Genomic DNA, 15,109 nt, shown 5'->3' on the forward strand with positions numbered 1-15,109 from the left:
CGGTATATGCTTCCATTTATATGTGTCTTCCTTAATTTCTTTTTTCAATGTTGTATAGTTTTCTGCATACAGATCTTTCGTGTCTTTGGTTAAATTTATCCCTAGGTACTTTATCTTTTTTCGTGCTATATCGAATGGTATATTTTTTCTGATTTCTTCTTCTTCTATTGCATTGCTGGTGTACAAAAACGCCTTTGACTTCTGAATGTTGACTTTGTATCCTGCTGTTTTGCCAAATTCACTTATTAGGTTGAGGAGTTTTTTGGTAGAGTCTACAGGGTTCTCTATGTACACTGTCATGTCATCTGCAAACAATGATAGTTTTACTTCCTCCTTTCCTATTTGGATGCCTTTTATCTCTCTCTGGTCTGACCGCTGTGGTTAGGACTTCCAATACGATGTTGAAAAGAAGCGGTGAGAGCGGACATCCTTGTCGTGTTCCCGATCTTAGTGGGAAAGCTTTCAGTTTTTGCCCGTTGAGTATGATATTAGCTGTAGGTTTTTCATATATGGCCTTTATTACGTTGAGGAATGCCCCATTTATTCCCATTTTGCTGAGTGTTTTGATCATAAATGGATGCTGTACCTTGTCAAATGCTTTTTCTGCATCTATCGAGGTGATCATGTGGTTTTTGTCTTTTCTTTGATTTATGTGGTGTATCACGTTTACTGATTATGCGTATATTGAACCATCCCTGCATCCCTGGGATGAATCCCACTTGATCGTGGTGGATAATCTTTTGAATGTATTGCTGGATGCAGTTTGCCAATATTTTGTTGAGGATTTTAGCATCTATGTTCATCAGCAAAATTGGCCTGAGGTTTCTTTGTTCGTAGTGTCTTTATCTGGTTTTGGGATCAGGGTGCTGCTGGCCTCATAGAAGGAGTCTGGGAGTCTTCCCTCCTCTTGGATTTTTTGGAATAGTCTGAGAAGGACAGGGGTTAGCTCTTCCTTCAATGTTTTGTAAAATTCTCCTGGGAAACCGTCTGGCCCTGGGCTTTTGTGTGCTGGGAGTTTCTTGATTACAGCTTCAATTTCCCCAGCTGTTATCGGTCTGTTCAAGCTTTCTGTTTCTTCCTCCTTCAGTGTTGGAAGATTATACTTTTCTAAAAATTTGTCCTTTTCATCAAGATTTTCAAATTTCTTTGCATATAATTGTTCATAATAGTTTCTGATGATCATTTGTATTTCTGTGGTATCTGTTGTTATTTCTCCTCTTTTGTTTCTGATATTATTAATTTGGGTCCTCTCCCTTTTTGTCTTGATGAGTCTGCTTAAAGGCTTGTCAATTTTATTTATCTTTTCAAAGAACCAGCTTCTGGATTGGTTGATCCTCTGAATTGTTCTTTTTGTCTCTATGTCATTCAGTTCTGCTCTAATCTTGACTATGGAAATTTAATAGAAATAAATATGACCATATGTTGTCACAGTATAAGAATCACTAAACAATCTTTGGAATAAATTGAAAATATGGGGCCAGTTAAATCAGATCATCATAGAAACTTTTTTAAAAACAAATAGGCAAAATAAAAGTTGTCCCATTTCTCCTAACATAGGTGGAGTCCACAAGTAGAAATTGAAATCAAAATAAAACCTTTCTTATCTCTCCTGATTTAACCATGGTAAGCAGTTTCACAACAGCATGCTCTCTAAAGCAAAAGTATAGCTACAGATCAACACCAACTCTAAGGCTAGACCATCTGAAACTGGATATCCCATTTGGTGAAATTCTTAAACTGGCCAGTACATGGCAGAGTTCTGTCAACGAAAAGTCAGTGATTAATATTAACATTTTATTTCATTTTATCTGCCTCTCAAGAAAGAAGTTGCCTGCTACAAGAAAAATAAGTCAACACAACAACTCTAAAAAATTGAAAAACCTTACATTTATTATGTCTAATAAATGTTTTCTTTTGATACCAAAAATATATAAAATTTTCATTAACACAAAAATCAGTTTCTCTGCTTTGTAAACAGCACAGATCCAACAAATGTTTTTTTAAAATGTTAGTTTAAAGTAGTCCTAAATTATTAACCTAACTCAAACATCCATATATTTTATATGATTAATAGATCCCACATCGTAATTCCCATTTTGTCCACTTGTCAAGTAATTATACTATAATCCTTAATTTAAGTTTGCTATGGACATTTTTAACATTTAACATGTGTTGACTGTCATAGGTTTCCTAAATAAGCACACAGTGTGAGATTCCTAAAGCAGAATTTTTCATTATTGTTTCTGTGTTTCTTAGATAATTTATTCTTTTACTAAGACCTCTTCTACCTTGGTCATTAGAAAATTTGTAGATTTTGTCTAGATACAGATTTCAGAAAGAACAAGAGGAAAATGAACTGTATCACCAGCTTTTCCCATGATGAAGCTTGAGATTATGTTTTTAGCATAATTGTTCTTTTTAAATAAACTTTAGGTTGGTTATTGATTTCACTTTTATTCTTATTTTATTTATATTTCAGCTAGCTAGTTGTTAGTTTTGAGCTCTCTATGTACTATTGTCCCACCCAGAAGTGCAAGGTACTTGAATTCAGCACTGAGGTCTCCTCCCAGTTTCCTGCTGGCTGAGTGACAGACAGGACAGAACTCTTTTTCATATAACCGCCTATTTTCCCAGTACCATCACTGTGGGCCTATTCTAATGTTTTTAAAAAAGAAATTTTGGCTGGCAAATTTTGATTTTGTGAAGTAAAGACAACTATTTTCTGTGGTTTTCAGCAATTTATATAAGAAAAGGTATTTCCCCCCACGAAAATGTAGAAAGATTATTGTCATAGAATAAAGGGGAATCTTTGGCATAAGAGGATAATGTTTTGATTTGATGTTGATATGACTTCTCTGGTAAAATCGTATTTTACTTCCATCTGCAGCATAACTTGGAGAAGCCCCAGAGGATGAGCTCTCACTGCCTAGTAGAGTGTGTTGTCAACTGTCAGCTCTCAGGGTGGACAGCTTGGACAGAATGTTCACAGAGTTGTGGCCATGGAGGTATTTGGATTCCTTATGTTCCTTACCATTAAATAATTTAATTCTAAATATCTTTCAAAATGCTGTAGCTGACAAATGTGCGTAGGCATTTTGGCCAGATGAACAACAGAATGAGGCTGACACAGAGGAGAAGAGAGTGAGAGTGAACTAGCCTCATATCAATCCTTTACAATGAGGCAGAGGTTGAAGAACTGACTTGGGAACAGTGGTCACCACCCGAGGAGGTGCTGGCCTTCTGAGACAGTATTTATTCAAAAGATCATAATTTCAACCAATTATAAAAATGTGAGCCTCTGCTATTTTTGGGAGAAGTATGTTTTATTTATTAAGTATCTCTGGCTTCTGTGTCAGGTAAATGCCCAAATCAAAGTAGCTTAACACCACAGACCAGAGACTAATTTTTCACTCACAAGAAAGGTAGAGTAGTTTATGCCTTGGAAACCAATCAAAGATACTGGTTGTTAAAGGCTCTACCACTTCAAAATAACCAAGATTTTCTGGAGGGTTATACCCAGCTGGTTCTGTGGAGGTTTCTATGGACCAGGTTGGAAGTAGCACACATCTCTCCCATCTATATTCTACTAGGCAAAATTCAGTCCAGTCAAGGCAATCAATACTGAAAAGCCATACCAATGAAATCACAGATAGCACTTCAGCCATCAGGCTAAAGCAGGAACCAAAACATTTGACCATGCAAGAGAGTGCAACAAGAGTATAACAGGCACACACAGATTGTGGTTTAGGATAGAACTCTAGTCCTGAAATAGAGGTATAATTTATCACAAGCAAATGTCAGAAATTTGGACTAGGGACCTAGAGAGAAATCCTGTTATACAATGAGGCACTAAGCAGGGAAGAAGGGAATGTGAACTGCAAGCTGGAGGAATCAAGGAATTGGAGTAGAAGAAGGGGATGCATAAAGTAAGTTTTAGGACCAGTAGTCAAACGTATTTGAAAGTGGGTGTCTGAAAGTCCTTGTGACTGGACTTTCTAGTGTACACTAGAAAATGAGCTCATTTCTGAGCTACTACAAATGAATGTGCTGGGATCATTGATAATTCTGTCTTAGTTGGGATCATCTGAAAAACTAAGGCAGGATACCTTAGTATGGAAAAGGGGCTCATCCATGAACTCAGCTGAAGATCCCCTAAAGGGCAGAGCTAAAAATAGTAGCCAGAATATGAATTAGGAAAATGTGACTAAGGAAACTGAAAACTATTTCTGCAAAGAGCATTACTCAAAATGAAAATGTAAGAATTACAATATCTAATAAAAACATACCATTCCTTGCACAATTTAGAGCTGCAAAGAACCTCAGAAAACCAAATGTAAGTTTTAGGGCCAAGATCTCAGTGATTGACCTATAGTTCCTCAAATTTTCTGATAGACAGCATGACATAATTTCCAGTTGGGCACCCACTTTAAAGTTGGGTAGTTTAGGTTCATATTGCAGCTGTGTAAGCCAGTTACTTAAGTTTCCTGAGTCCCAGCTTCTTCATCTATAAAATGGAGTTCATGTATATGTTAGAGGCATTGTTTTGGGTTTGAGAGTTAAATGATGCGAAGTATATGAAGGTACCTAGAATATGTTAATTTAGTATGTGTTAATTCCCAGTCATCTTCCTAACCACCAAATAGTGGAAAGGGTTGCCAGAAACTCTCTGGGATCTTTTAAAGATTATTCCATTAACTCAGTCACTCTCATCTCCCACTCTCATATCTTACCCTGTTACCTCACTAAAAATCCACATGCTACATTCATAGCCTAAGTGAAATTTTTAAAATGCAAATCAAAACAGTCATTTTCCTTTTGACTTCAGAGTCATCCATCAATTCATTTAACCATTAAGGAAATACCTATGTACCAGTTGTAGTTCAGTGTGCTAGGGTTGCAGCAATAGAGGAATAAGACAGTTTACTTTTTCTCATGGAGCTTACACTCTAGATGAGAGAAAATAGACAGTAAACAAATAGGTAACTAGATAATTTGTATGTTGATGAGTTCACTATATGCTCATACAAGTGAGAGGTATTATCCACATTGGTGATATCTTTTATAAGAATGACTGGTTCCTCTTTTGTCCAATGCTGACCCACCCTGGTTATTTTGTGGCCATAAACATTACAGTCTTGTTGGCATGGGCCTCTGCTGGTATGTGTGACTCCAGAGTGGTAAAAGGTAGAATGGAGAAGTAGAGAAATGGCGAAGTCCTGTAGTATCATCATGGTCCACAGGGACCTACGTGATCTCACTCATGCCTGCCTCTCTATCCCTATCATCCTCCACTGCCCAATTGGTTTTGAGCTCCAACATTTCAGTCAAACCCTTGAGTGTATTCTTCCTTGCACCTTGGCACCTTTCCCTAGGGAGAACACCTCACCATCACCCATACTACTGCCTCTTACTACTTTTATCATGCATGAATTAAATGTTAACAGTTGTTTGTCTAAGAGGCCAAACACACTGGTTTCTTCATGGGTGACTTCCCCCAGTTCCCATAAAACACAGTAACTGGCACACTGGAGAAATTTCTATTAATATTTGCCATTGCACAGGTGGCTCTGGACCGTAGGGGAAAGCTGAAAGAGGAAGAATTTGCAGACTGGATCATAAGCCCAAAGGCAGCCAGCCCCTGCCAGTGGCTGTTTCCCTCTCCCCTTAAATAAATACATCAGTCTGAGGTATCATTATCTAAGAATCTGTTTGGTGCAAGGAAACAGAAAATGTTTGTTATTATTTTCCTGAAAGTCCTAATTCTGGCACTGCTAAGTCAGTGAAATATGACAAATCACCATGTTATGCTAACAAAGCACTTTAAAAATTAGACCCCAAGTTGTAAGTTTAATATTAAATTATCACTTTAATTTTTCAAACAGTTCTATTAGTGATGTGGACCCATCAGACCTTGCTTGTCTACTAGTAAATAAAAAATCCTTCCAAATTGGGATCCCACTATTGGAAAATTCTAGGCAATTAGTTTGAACTTAAATTCACCTTTTCTAATCCTTAGATTAATAAACAAAAATAAACAATAAAACAAAGATTTTTCTTAGGGAAAGTCATTGTGTAAACTAAGGCACAGTGGAACTAGGGAAGCAATGTTAACAACTTCAAGAAATTAAATTGTATATAACACTTAGAAATTATCTAAAATTTAAAAAGCGGCGTCCAAATTTGGCATCTCTGCACCACACTGGGAGAAGAGTTGTCTTGGGCTACACATTAAATACATTGAGACATGTAATCACAAAAAAACTCATAATGTTTTAAGTAAATTTATGATTTTGTGTTGGACCACATTCATTGCCATTCTGGACTGCATGACGCCCACAGGCCACAGGGTGGACACCCAGTATCCATTGGCCCATAGGTAAGGCACTAGTTATAAATCACTTCTAGCTAATTTCTAATGTGCTAGTAGGATAACTTCTTGGGAATCCTTTCTTGGCCTTAGATGTCTTAATCTCCTAAATTGTCAGATAATAATACCTTTTTAAACATATTCCTTAATCCTGGTATCTGACAAACCCTTCAGAGATCTGCTTTGACTATGTATTTTTGTTTTTTCTTTATTTATTCAACAAGATTTATAAAGTTGACCTACTATTCAGGCATCTAATGGTGTCCTCTCTCATTGTCACGAGTGGCACTGTGGAAAGTAAATGACATAATGACCCTGCTATTTTGAGTTCTTTTTTTTTTAAATTTATTTACTTTTAAAATACATTTGTCTCTGCCTCCCCCCCACCTCTTTCCCTTGCCCCCTCCCACCTTCCCTCCCTCAGCTCTTCCCCTTTGGTTTTGTCCATGAGTCCTTGCTATATGTCCCTTGACTTTCCCCTTCCCTTCCCTTTCCCTGCCCCCCCCCTTCCCTCTTGTCTCTATTGATTTCTTTTCCTTTCAGTGTTGCTGGTCATATTTTCCTTGCTTCTTTGCATTGTTGGTTAGGTTCCGCTTATAGGTGAGATCATATGGTATTTGTCTTTCGCCCCCTGGCTTATTTCGCTTAGCATGATGCTCTCCAGTTCCATCCATGCTGTCGCAAAGTTTAGTACTTCTTTTTTTCTTTCTGCTGCGTAGTATTTCATTGTGTATATGTACCATAATTTTTTGATCCAATCATCTACTGATGGGCATTTAGGTTGCTTCCAACACTTGGCTATTGTAAATTGTGCTGCTATGAACATTGGGGTGCATAGGTTCTTTTGTATTGGCGTTTTGGTGTTCTCAGGGTATAGTCCCAGCAGGGGAATCGCTGGATCAAAAGGCAGTTCCATTTTCAGCTTTCTGAGGAAATTCCACACTGCTTTTCACAGTGGCTGCACCAGTCTGCATTCCCACCAACAGTGGACTAGGGTTCCCTTTTCTCCACAGCCTCGCCAGCACCTGTTGTTTGTGGATCTGTTTATGATGGCCATTCTGACCGGTGTGAGGTGGTACCTCATGGTGCTTTTGATCTGCATTTCTCTGATGGCTAGTGATGCTGAGCATCCTTTCAAATGCCTCTGGGTCCTCTGTATCTCCTCCTTAGAAAAGCATCTGCCCAGGTCCTTTGCCCATTTTTTGATTGGATCGTTTGTCTTCTTGGAGTGGAGTCGAGTGAGTTCTTTATATATCTTGGAGATCAAACCTCTATCTGATGTATCATTAGCAAATATATTTTCCCATACGGTTGGCTCCCTTTTCATTTTGCTGATGTTTTCTTTAGCCGTGCAGAAGCTTCTTATTTTGATGAGGTCCCACTTGTTTATTCTTTCCTTTATGTCCCTTGCTTTAAGAGACATATCAGTGAAAAAACTGCTGCATGGGATATCTGAGAGTTTCCTGCCAATGTTCTCCTCGAGGACTTTGATGGTGTTGCGACTTATATTTAAGTCTTTTATCCATCTTGAGTTTATTTTTGTGTATGGTGTCAGCTGATGATCCAATTTCAATTTTTTGCATGTAGCCGTCCAGCTCTCCCAACACCATTTGTTGAAGAGGCTGTTATGGCTCCATTTTATGCTTCTGCCCCCTTTGTCGAATATTAGATGTCCATAGAGACCTGGGCTTATTTCTGGGCTTTCTATTCTGTTCCACTGGTCTATGGGTCTGTTCTTGTGCCAGTACCAGATTGTTTTGAGTATGGTGGCTTTGTAGTAGAGTTTGATGTCCGGTATTGTGATCCCTCCTACTTTGTGTTTCTTTCTCAAAATTGCTGCGGCTATTCGGGGTTGTTTATGGTTCCATATAAATTTTTGAAATGTCTTTTCTATTTCTGTGAAATACATCATTGGTATCTTAATAGGGATTGCGTTGAATCTATAAATTGCTTTGGGTAGTATGGACATTTTGAGGATATTAATTCTTCCAATCCATGAGCACGGTATATGCTTCCATTTATTTGTGTCTTCCTTAATTTCTTTTTTCTATTTTGAGTTCTATTCTTGAAGACAGAACTGTAGAAGAAATTTATCCATGCATTTCACAAACGCTCATTTGATGCTTTCTGAGTGGCATGAACTGAGGATACTGTGTATGGAACTAAGTCCTCTTCCTTCATAAATTTAACATTCTACAGGAAAATTAGATGATGACAAGACAGATAGGAAACCAACAAGTAAATAAACACAAAAATAACAGATGTTAAAACAAAAACAAATTATGTGATAGAGAATAACAAGTATCTTGCATGGAAGTGAGAGATGCTGAGGAGGTGACATATATGACAAAATTGAATGACAAGGTCAATAGCTCTTATAACTATTGTTTTCTTTATTGGCTACATTTTTGACTATCTGTTGCATTCAAGGCCCTATGTTAGGGCCTAAGGAAAAAAATATAAAAATGAGTGTTTTTCTAGTTATATTTGTGCCCAATCTCAATATTAAAAAGAATAGCACTGTACTAAAAAGAATGGGACACATGGCCTTTGAAATGTTAAGCATCTACCCTCAGGACTTTGCTAAGACAGCTTGTGTATAATATTACGGATATATTATTCCTCACCGGCCCCCACACTAACTCCCCCTTCCCGCCTCCCAGTGCCAGTCTTATAGCAGCCCTCCTCTGATCACCATCCCCTGGGAGAGAGTAGTGTTTTCCTAATCCTCATGTAGTACAACCTAAAACAAGAAACAGGATATAATCAAAAGCAGAAATGCATGGCACAGATAAACTTGTTTCTTAAAAGAGACCACAATGTGGAGCTCAAAAGTTTGGAAGTATCGTGAAGAAATAAAGGGCAAAAATAAACTAATGGGTCTACATCAAACTAAAACGCTTCTGCACAGCTGAAGAAACCATCACCAAAATGAAAAGAGAACCGACTGTATGGGAGAACATATTTGCCAATGATACATCGGACAAGGGTTTGATCTCCAAAATACATAAAGAAGTCATACAACTCAACACTAGGAACACAAACAATCCAATTAAAAATGGGAAAAAGACCTGAATAGACACCTCTCTAAGGGGGACAAATAGAAGGCCTATAGACATAGGAGAAGACACTCAACATCACTAGCCAGATGTAAATTAAAACCACAATGAGATATTACCTCACACCTGTCAGAATGTCTATCATTAGTAAATTAAGAAACAACAAGTGCTGGAGAGACTGTGGAGAAAAGGGAACCCTAGAGCACTGTTGGTGGGAATGCAGACTGGTGTAGTCACTGTGGAAAACAGTACAGAATTTCCTTAAAAAACTAAAAAATGGAACTGCCTTTTGACCAACAATTCCACAGCTGGGAATATACCCTAAGAATCATGAATCACCAATTCAAAAGAACCTGTACACCCCAATGTTCATAGCAGTGCTATACACAATAGCCAGGTGCTGGAAACAGCCTTAGTGCCCTTAAGTAAATGAGTGGATTAAAAAAAACAAACTGTAGTGCATTTATACAATGGCACACTACACAGCAGAAAGAAAGAAGGAAATCCTACCTTTCAAAACAGCATGGATGGAATTGGAGACTATGATGCTGAGTGAAATAAGGGAGTTGGTAAAAGACAAATTCCATATTATCTAATCTATAAGAGGAACTAATGAACAAAAACAAACTAATGATCACAAGTTGAACCAGAGGCATGGAAACATGGAACAGACTGACAGTGACCAGAGAGAAAGCAGGAGGGGGATAATGGTGGAAAGAAGGGGAAGGGACTAGTCAACATGTATGAATGAACCACATACATGGACAACAGTGAGGGAATTGACTGCAGGACCAGGTGGTGGGATGGGTGGAGGAGGGAAAAGGGGAAAAATTGGGAGAACTGTAATAGAAAAACAACTTAAAAAATATGAAAACAATTAAGTAATGCAATTTTTAAGTAAAAAAAAGAGAAAGAAAGAAAACATGTGCAGCATGTCTCTCCTAAGATTGCCATCAGCTGTCTTTTTGTGCCAGTGCTGTCTTTCTTCCACTTGGCTGGGGCAATGGGGCAGGGACCACAAGAGGAGATAGAGTTTAGTAAGTCACATTAAAGTGGGAAAGCAGGTTTCATGGTAATCTGACTTTAGCAACTGTGGCTCTCAGTTGACTTCTTTATTAAAGGCAAAAGATCACATGATTGTCTGATTGTCTCTGATTATGAACTCACTAGGTTGTCAGGCAAAACCTGGTATGCTGGATATTCTGAATATGCTTCCCCAGGAGCCACACTTTATCTTCAAATCCACAGAACTCATTGATCTGAGGGGAAATTTTGAAATGAGTTCTTCTTTACTTTCCAAGTTTCTGGATTGCCTCTTTAATGTACAGCTGATGCTTGGGATATATACTTTCTAATTGTGTTAAAGATTTCAAGGTCAGAACAGTTTGAATCCAATTTATTTTACATAGAGGCTGATTCTAAGCTTCAACTAAGAGATTTTTTTAGATAGATTTCAAAGATCAAAGCTTATAATAGAAGAGCTTAATATTTGGATTAGTCATATTATCTGTCTGTTGAATTTTCATCAGTTCAGCGGAACTCTGTAAATTTAGCATAGCATGAATTATTTAGAATTATGTAGCCAATAGCATTCTAAGAATGTTCTTAATCCCAGACCACGATTTTTCCTGTTTCATATTTTTAATTCAATGTACATGAGTTTATGTTTTTACGCTATGTAGCCCGGCCTGCCTCTTGTGATTCCAAGATGGCATATAATTTTTTTGTCAATTGTAGCCTGTAATAACTAAATAATCCTAATATTAACTACAAAGCATCACAACATTTAAATTTCCCAGCTTTCATTTTTTTTCTTGTCTAGATTTCAAAGGCAAGCCAGTCACCTTTATTCTTAGTGTCTTTGTAAAATGTGATCAGCGCAGTGTTCTTGATCAGGCACAGTCCAATAGTTACACCAGTTCAAACTTATTTACCATACCAATTAATTAGCTCCTATGACAAAAGAACAAGAGGCTAAATGGTAGAATGGGAAAAATGAAAGAATAGATAACAAACCAGAGTGTCTGTGTTTTAGATCTGGCTTTCACAATGCCAAGTTGTAGGACTTTGAGGTAGTCTTGGTGAACTCACTTGCACTATTTTTTTTAAAATCTGTAAAATGATAAAATATTAGAATAACTACATTATAGTATCTCTTTGTCAAAGGCACAATTATTGATGCCAGGAGTGTTTTAGTATTTTTTTACCGGCATACTATGAAGTATAGGTATAATTTTACAGGTGAGGTGATAGGCAATTAAGCAACCTGTTTAAGGTCATGTGACTTTTAAGTAGCAGATGAAAAATTTGAACACAAGTTCAAGTATCTCCAAGCCCAATTTATTCTAATATGCCCTTTTGACATTCTATATATGTAAATATTCCTGTTGTGTGTATGGACCTGGCTTGGGTGCTATATCACTATATAAAAATTCTCAGAATTTATAGGTATATATAAAAATAAGCAGAGGCAATGGATCTCAGATTGTAACACAAAGGGCTTGAGGGCTTTAAGAAGTTCTTGCCAATAATTCTTTGACAATCAGTAATGTTGCATATTATCTAGTCCATCCAAATGGAATATAGGCAGGAAGCCAATCTTATACTTAGAAAAAGTGTGATTGTGATGGACAGAGGAAGTCCAGGATTGCCAAAACCACTCTCTCTGACCTCATTTTCCACCCCACGGTTAGTGCCTCATTCAGGGTATTTCTGCTGCATATAGGTACTTCAAGTTGTTTATCATGTTTTGTTAGCTTTTAATGGGACTCACATGTGTTGCTGAGGTAAGAGGTTAGACATATAAATTTGTTCTACAAGAGAGGAATCTGAAGTTCTTAATTTCCAAGTAAAACAAAAGGCCCCTAATCTTCTGCCCTAGAAATAAATATCCTACTCCTATGATACCATGTTCTGTTGTGACCTTGAATACTCTGTCTTGTTAGTTCCTCACTTAGCTGACCTCATTCCCAAATAGATGGTCATGGCTTGGACTAATCTATTTTAGTCTGAAAAGCCTATAAATCTATACCTTACCTAAACTGAGTGTACTTTACGATGAAAGGTATATGGATGCCTGAAGCAATATTCAGATAAGCCAAGAAAACCCTTTATAGGGAAACCTGTGGACTATAGTGGAAATGAGAACCATTACTGCATCTTCCATCTCTGTAGACATGGGCAAAGATCTGTCTTTATGTTGCAGGGCAGAATTACAATTTTTCTCCCCTCTGTTATATTAGAAAATAACGAAATCCATGTCTATACTGGGGTATATATTTAAATTGTGCTTAAAATAACCTTGGATAAGCGTTCCAGATGATATTTAAGAGAATAAAAAGTAGATACCCAGCATAAAGAGCTGCATGAAATTAAATCAGCATTTTATTTTTAAAAATCTAACTTTTCATTGCATTCAGAAATTTATTCTGACAAGTATCCAAAAGCAAATGAGGAATTATCACAGAGAGAGCTATTAGCATGATACTTTTAATCATTTTTCACTGAAGGAAAATATAAAACCTATGAATACAGCTAACACATTTATTGCAAAGGTTGACCTAAGTGCATTTCTCAAAATTGTTCAAGTGGTCTAACAACCACAGTGTAGCATAGATACCTGACTTAGACTAAATGAAACTGAGATCTGTGAAAAGCACATGCTTTTGGAGTAAGACAAATGTTTGCCCCAATCTTTCTGGCTGTGAGATTTTGAAAATATTATTTAACTGTTATGGGCTTCATTTTATCACATATAAAATGAGAATATTAATACCTGTCTAAAGCAAAGTCCAAGACTGGGATTCTTGTTAAAGTGATTTATTTGAGGAGCATGGGGAAAACAGGTGCTCTCAGGAGGGAAGCAGAGGAAGCAGGATAAGGAAGGGTAAAGAATTAAGCAATAATTTGTTATATAATCTCTATATCATAGTACATCATATTCACTCAATTAATTTAGTTCCTCTTCATAATGAGAAATACTTTTATAATGACAGAAGGTGCTATACAATAAATTACGTTAACCACAGAGACATATGTTATTAAAATTGATTAATAGATTGACATGACCAGCTATTAAAACATGACCAGCTATTAATAAATTTCTGTTAATTTCCTTGGTATTTTTTTCATTAATTTTTTTGTCTCCTAGTATTTCCTACAGACTAATATTAGGTAGCAGGGACCAAACACTTAAGAACAAATCCACAGGAGAGAATACTTAACTATAGAAATATTTTATTCAATAACTTATTTCTTGGGTGTACATCAGGAAGGACCACCATCAACCTGAGGTTAGTAACATTGAATGCCATCCTTTGTTGTGGAAGTTCATCAAGCCTTGTAGAAATATGCTCTGGAAAGCCATTCTCTGTCAACAGTTGTGACTATGCCTTAAAAATTTAACTCATATTCAAAAGAAATAATGCCTAGGTTAAAAGCAAACCAGTAATAATAATAGTCAAATAACATGCTATAAGTTCCAAATCAATTCATGTGTAATTATTATACTTCTGTCTGTGGTGCATCAGAGTTTATAGGTACATTCATGTATATTGCTTAGATAGTTTATTTACTGAACTATTTAAGGTTAAATAGGTGTGTTCTTCTTTGTTCTATTACTATTGTATTCCCTTTCCTATTTTCTTCTACATACATACTTTACATTGTTTGCCTGGGTCATATTCAAATTGTCCAGAGCTGTCAAAACCAAAATTTTCAGTTAATTCAATTGATCATGTGTCAGGGCCACAGAAGAACCATTGCTTAAAATAGGGCACTGTAAGGGTGCATGGTTGCTGGCTACTTGGATCCAAAAGTATGGTCAGAATAGAAAATCATGTCATTTGACTTAATTTCCCTTTATGACTGAATAAACTGACAAGCTCTTAACAAATTTTCGGGGTTTTCTTACTGCTTGAAATGTCCCACATTCCTGTTGTCACCGAGACCTCAGAGTAAAGTCCTACCACAGTTCAGTAGGAATGTGACCTGGGCCAATATGCTTTACACCTACCTGCAAGCTTAAACTTCTGGTCTCTCTTTGAATTTTGTTTAAATGTTGCGTGTGTGTGCGCACACACTATAACTAGTATGCCTCATTCCCTGTTTCTTTTAATGGAGGTCTTACCAGGCAATCTCTTTTCCTTCCTTGCAAGTATTGCAATTATTGTTAATTTAAGAGTAGGCCCAATATCACTGTTCATTATAATGAGTTTCCTGAGGAGAGAAAAAGGCTCAGAGAGAATTGCTCGCAAACTTACCCTATCATAATTTGGGTTTTTATTAAATGGAAGCATACTTTGCAGTAAGTGCTTTTCTCTCTTTTATAGCCTGAAGAGTAGATGGATAGAGTCGATTTCTGTTTCTACATCTCATTGGCATTGCTCATTAGGCAGATTGTCTATATCTATTATTGAATTCAAGTTCCAAATAGATTCCTAGACCCATATATTATGCTTTTATTGAAAATCATAAATCCAAATAAGAGAAGTCCAGATAGTTTCTAAGAAAACCTCCAACTGTCAGATTGGAAACATGAGGATATGTATGGCAGCAACCAGCATACTTACTTTGAGGACAAAAGCAGTCCAGACTAGGGTGTGAGGGGTTTTGTGGGTTGGGAATAGGCTGAATCATTATGGATTTCATAGTTGTGTCCTTTTAGTGTGAATACAGGTAGTAT

The 15,109-nt window shown here is 37.0% G+C and overlaps 1 protein-coding gene across 1 annotated transcript in view; it reads left to right on the forward strand.

Annotated features, from left to right (window-relative positions):
* The window catches only part of THSD7B (thrombospondin type 1 domain containing 7B), a 774,554-nt gene that overhangs the window by 722,969 nt on the left and 36,476 nt on the right, over positions 1 to 15,109 (forward strand). The window contains exon 19 of the mRNA XM_054562681.1: positions 2,888 to 3,005. Coding sequence (XP_054418656.1) covers positions 2,888 to 3,005 — 118 coding nt within the window. The remainder of the gene's footprint in view (positions 1 to 2,887; positions 3,006 to 15,109) is intronic.

Source organism: Pteronotus mesoamericanus, unplaced genomic scaffold, assembly GCF_021234165.1.
Source record: "Pteronotus mesoamericanus isolate MK-2021 breed Mesoamerican mustached bat unplaced genomic scaffold, CSHL_Meso_final scaffold_651, whole genome shotgun sequence".
Taxonomy (NCBI): domain Eukaryota; kingdom Metazoa; phylum Chordata; class Mammalia; order Chiroptera; family Mormoopidae; genus Pteronotus; species Pteronotus mesoamericanus.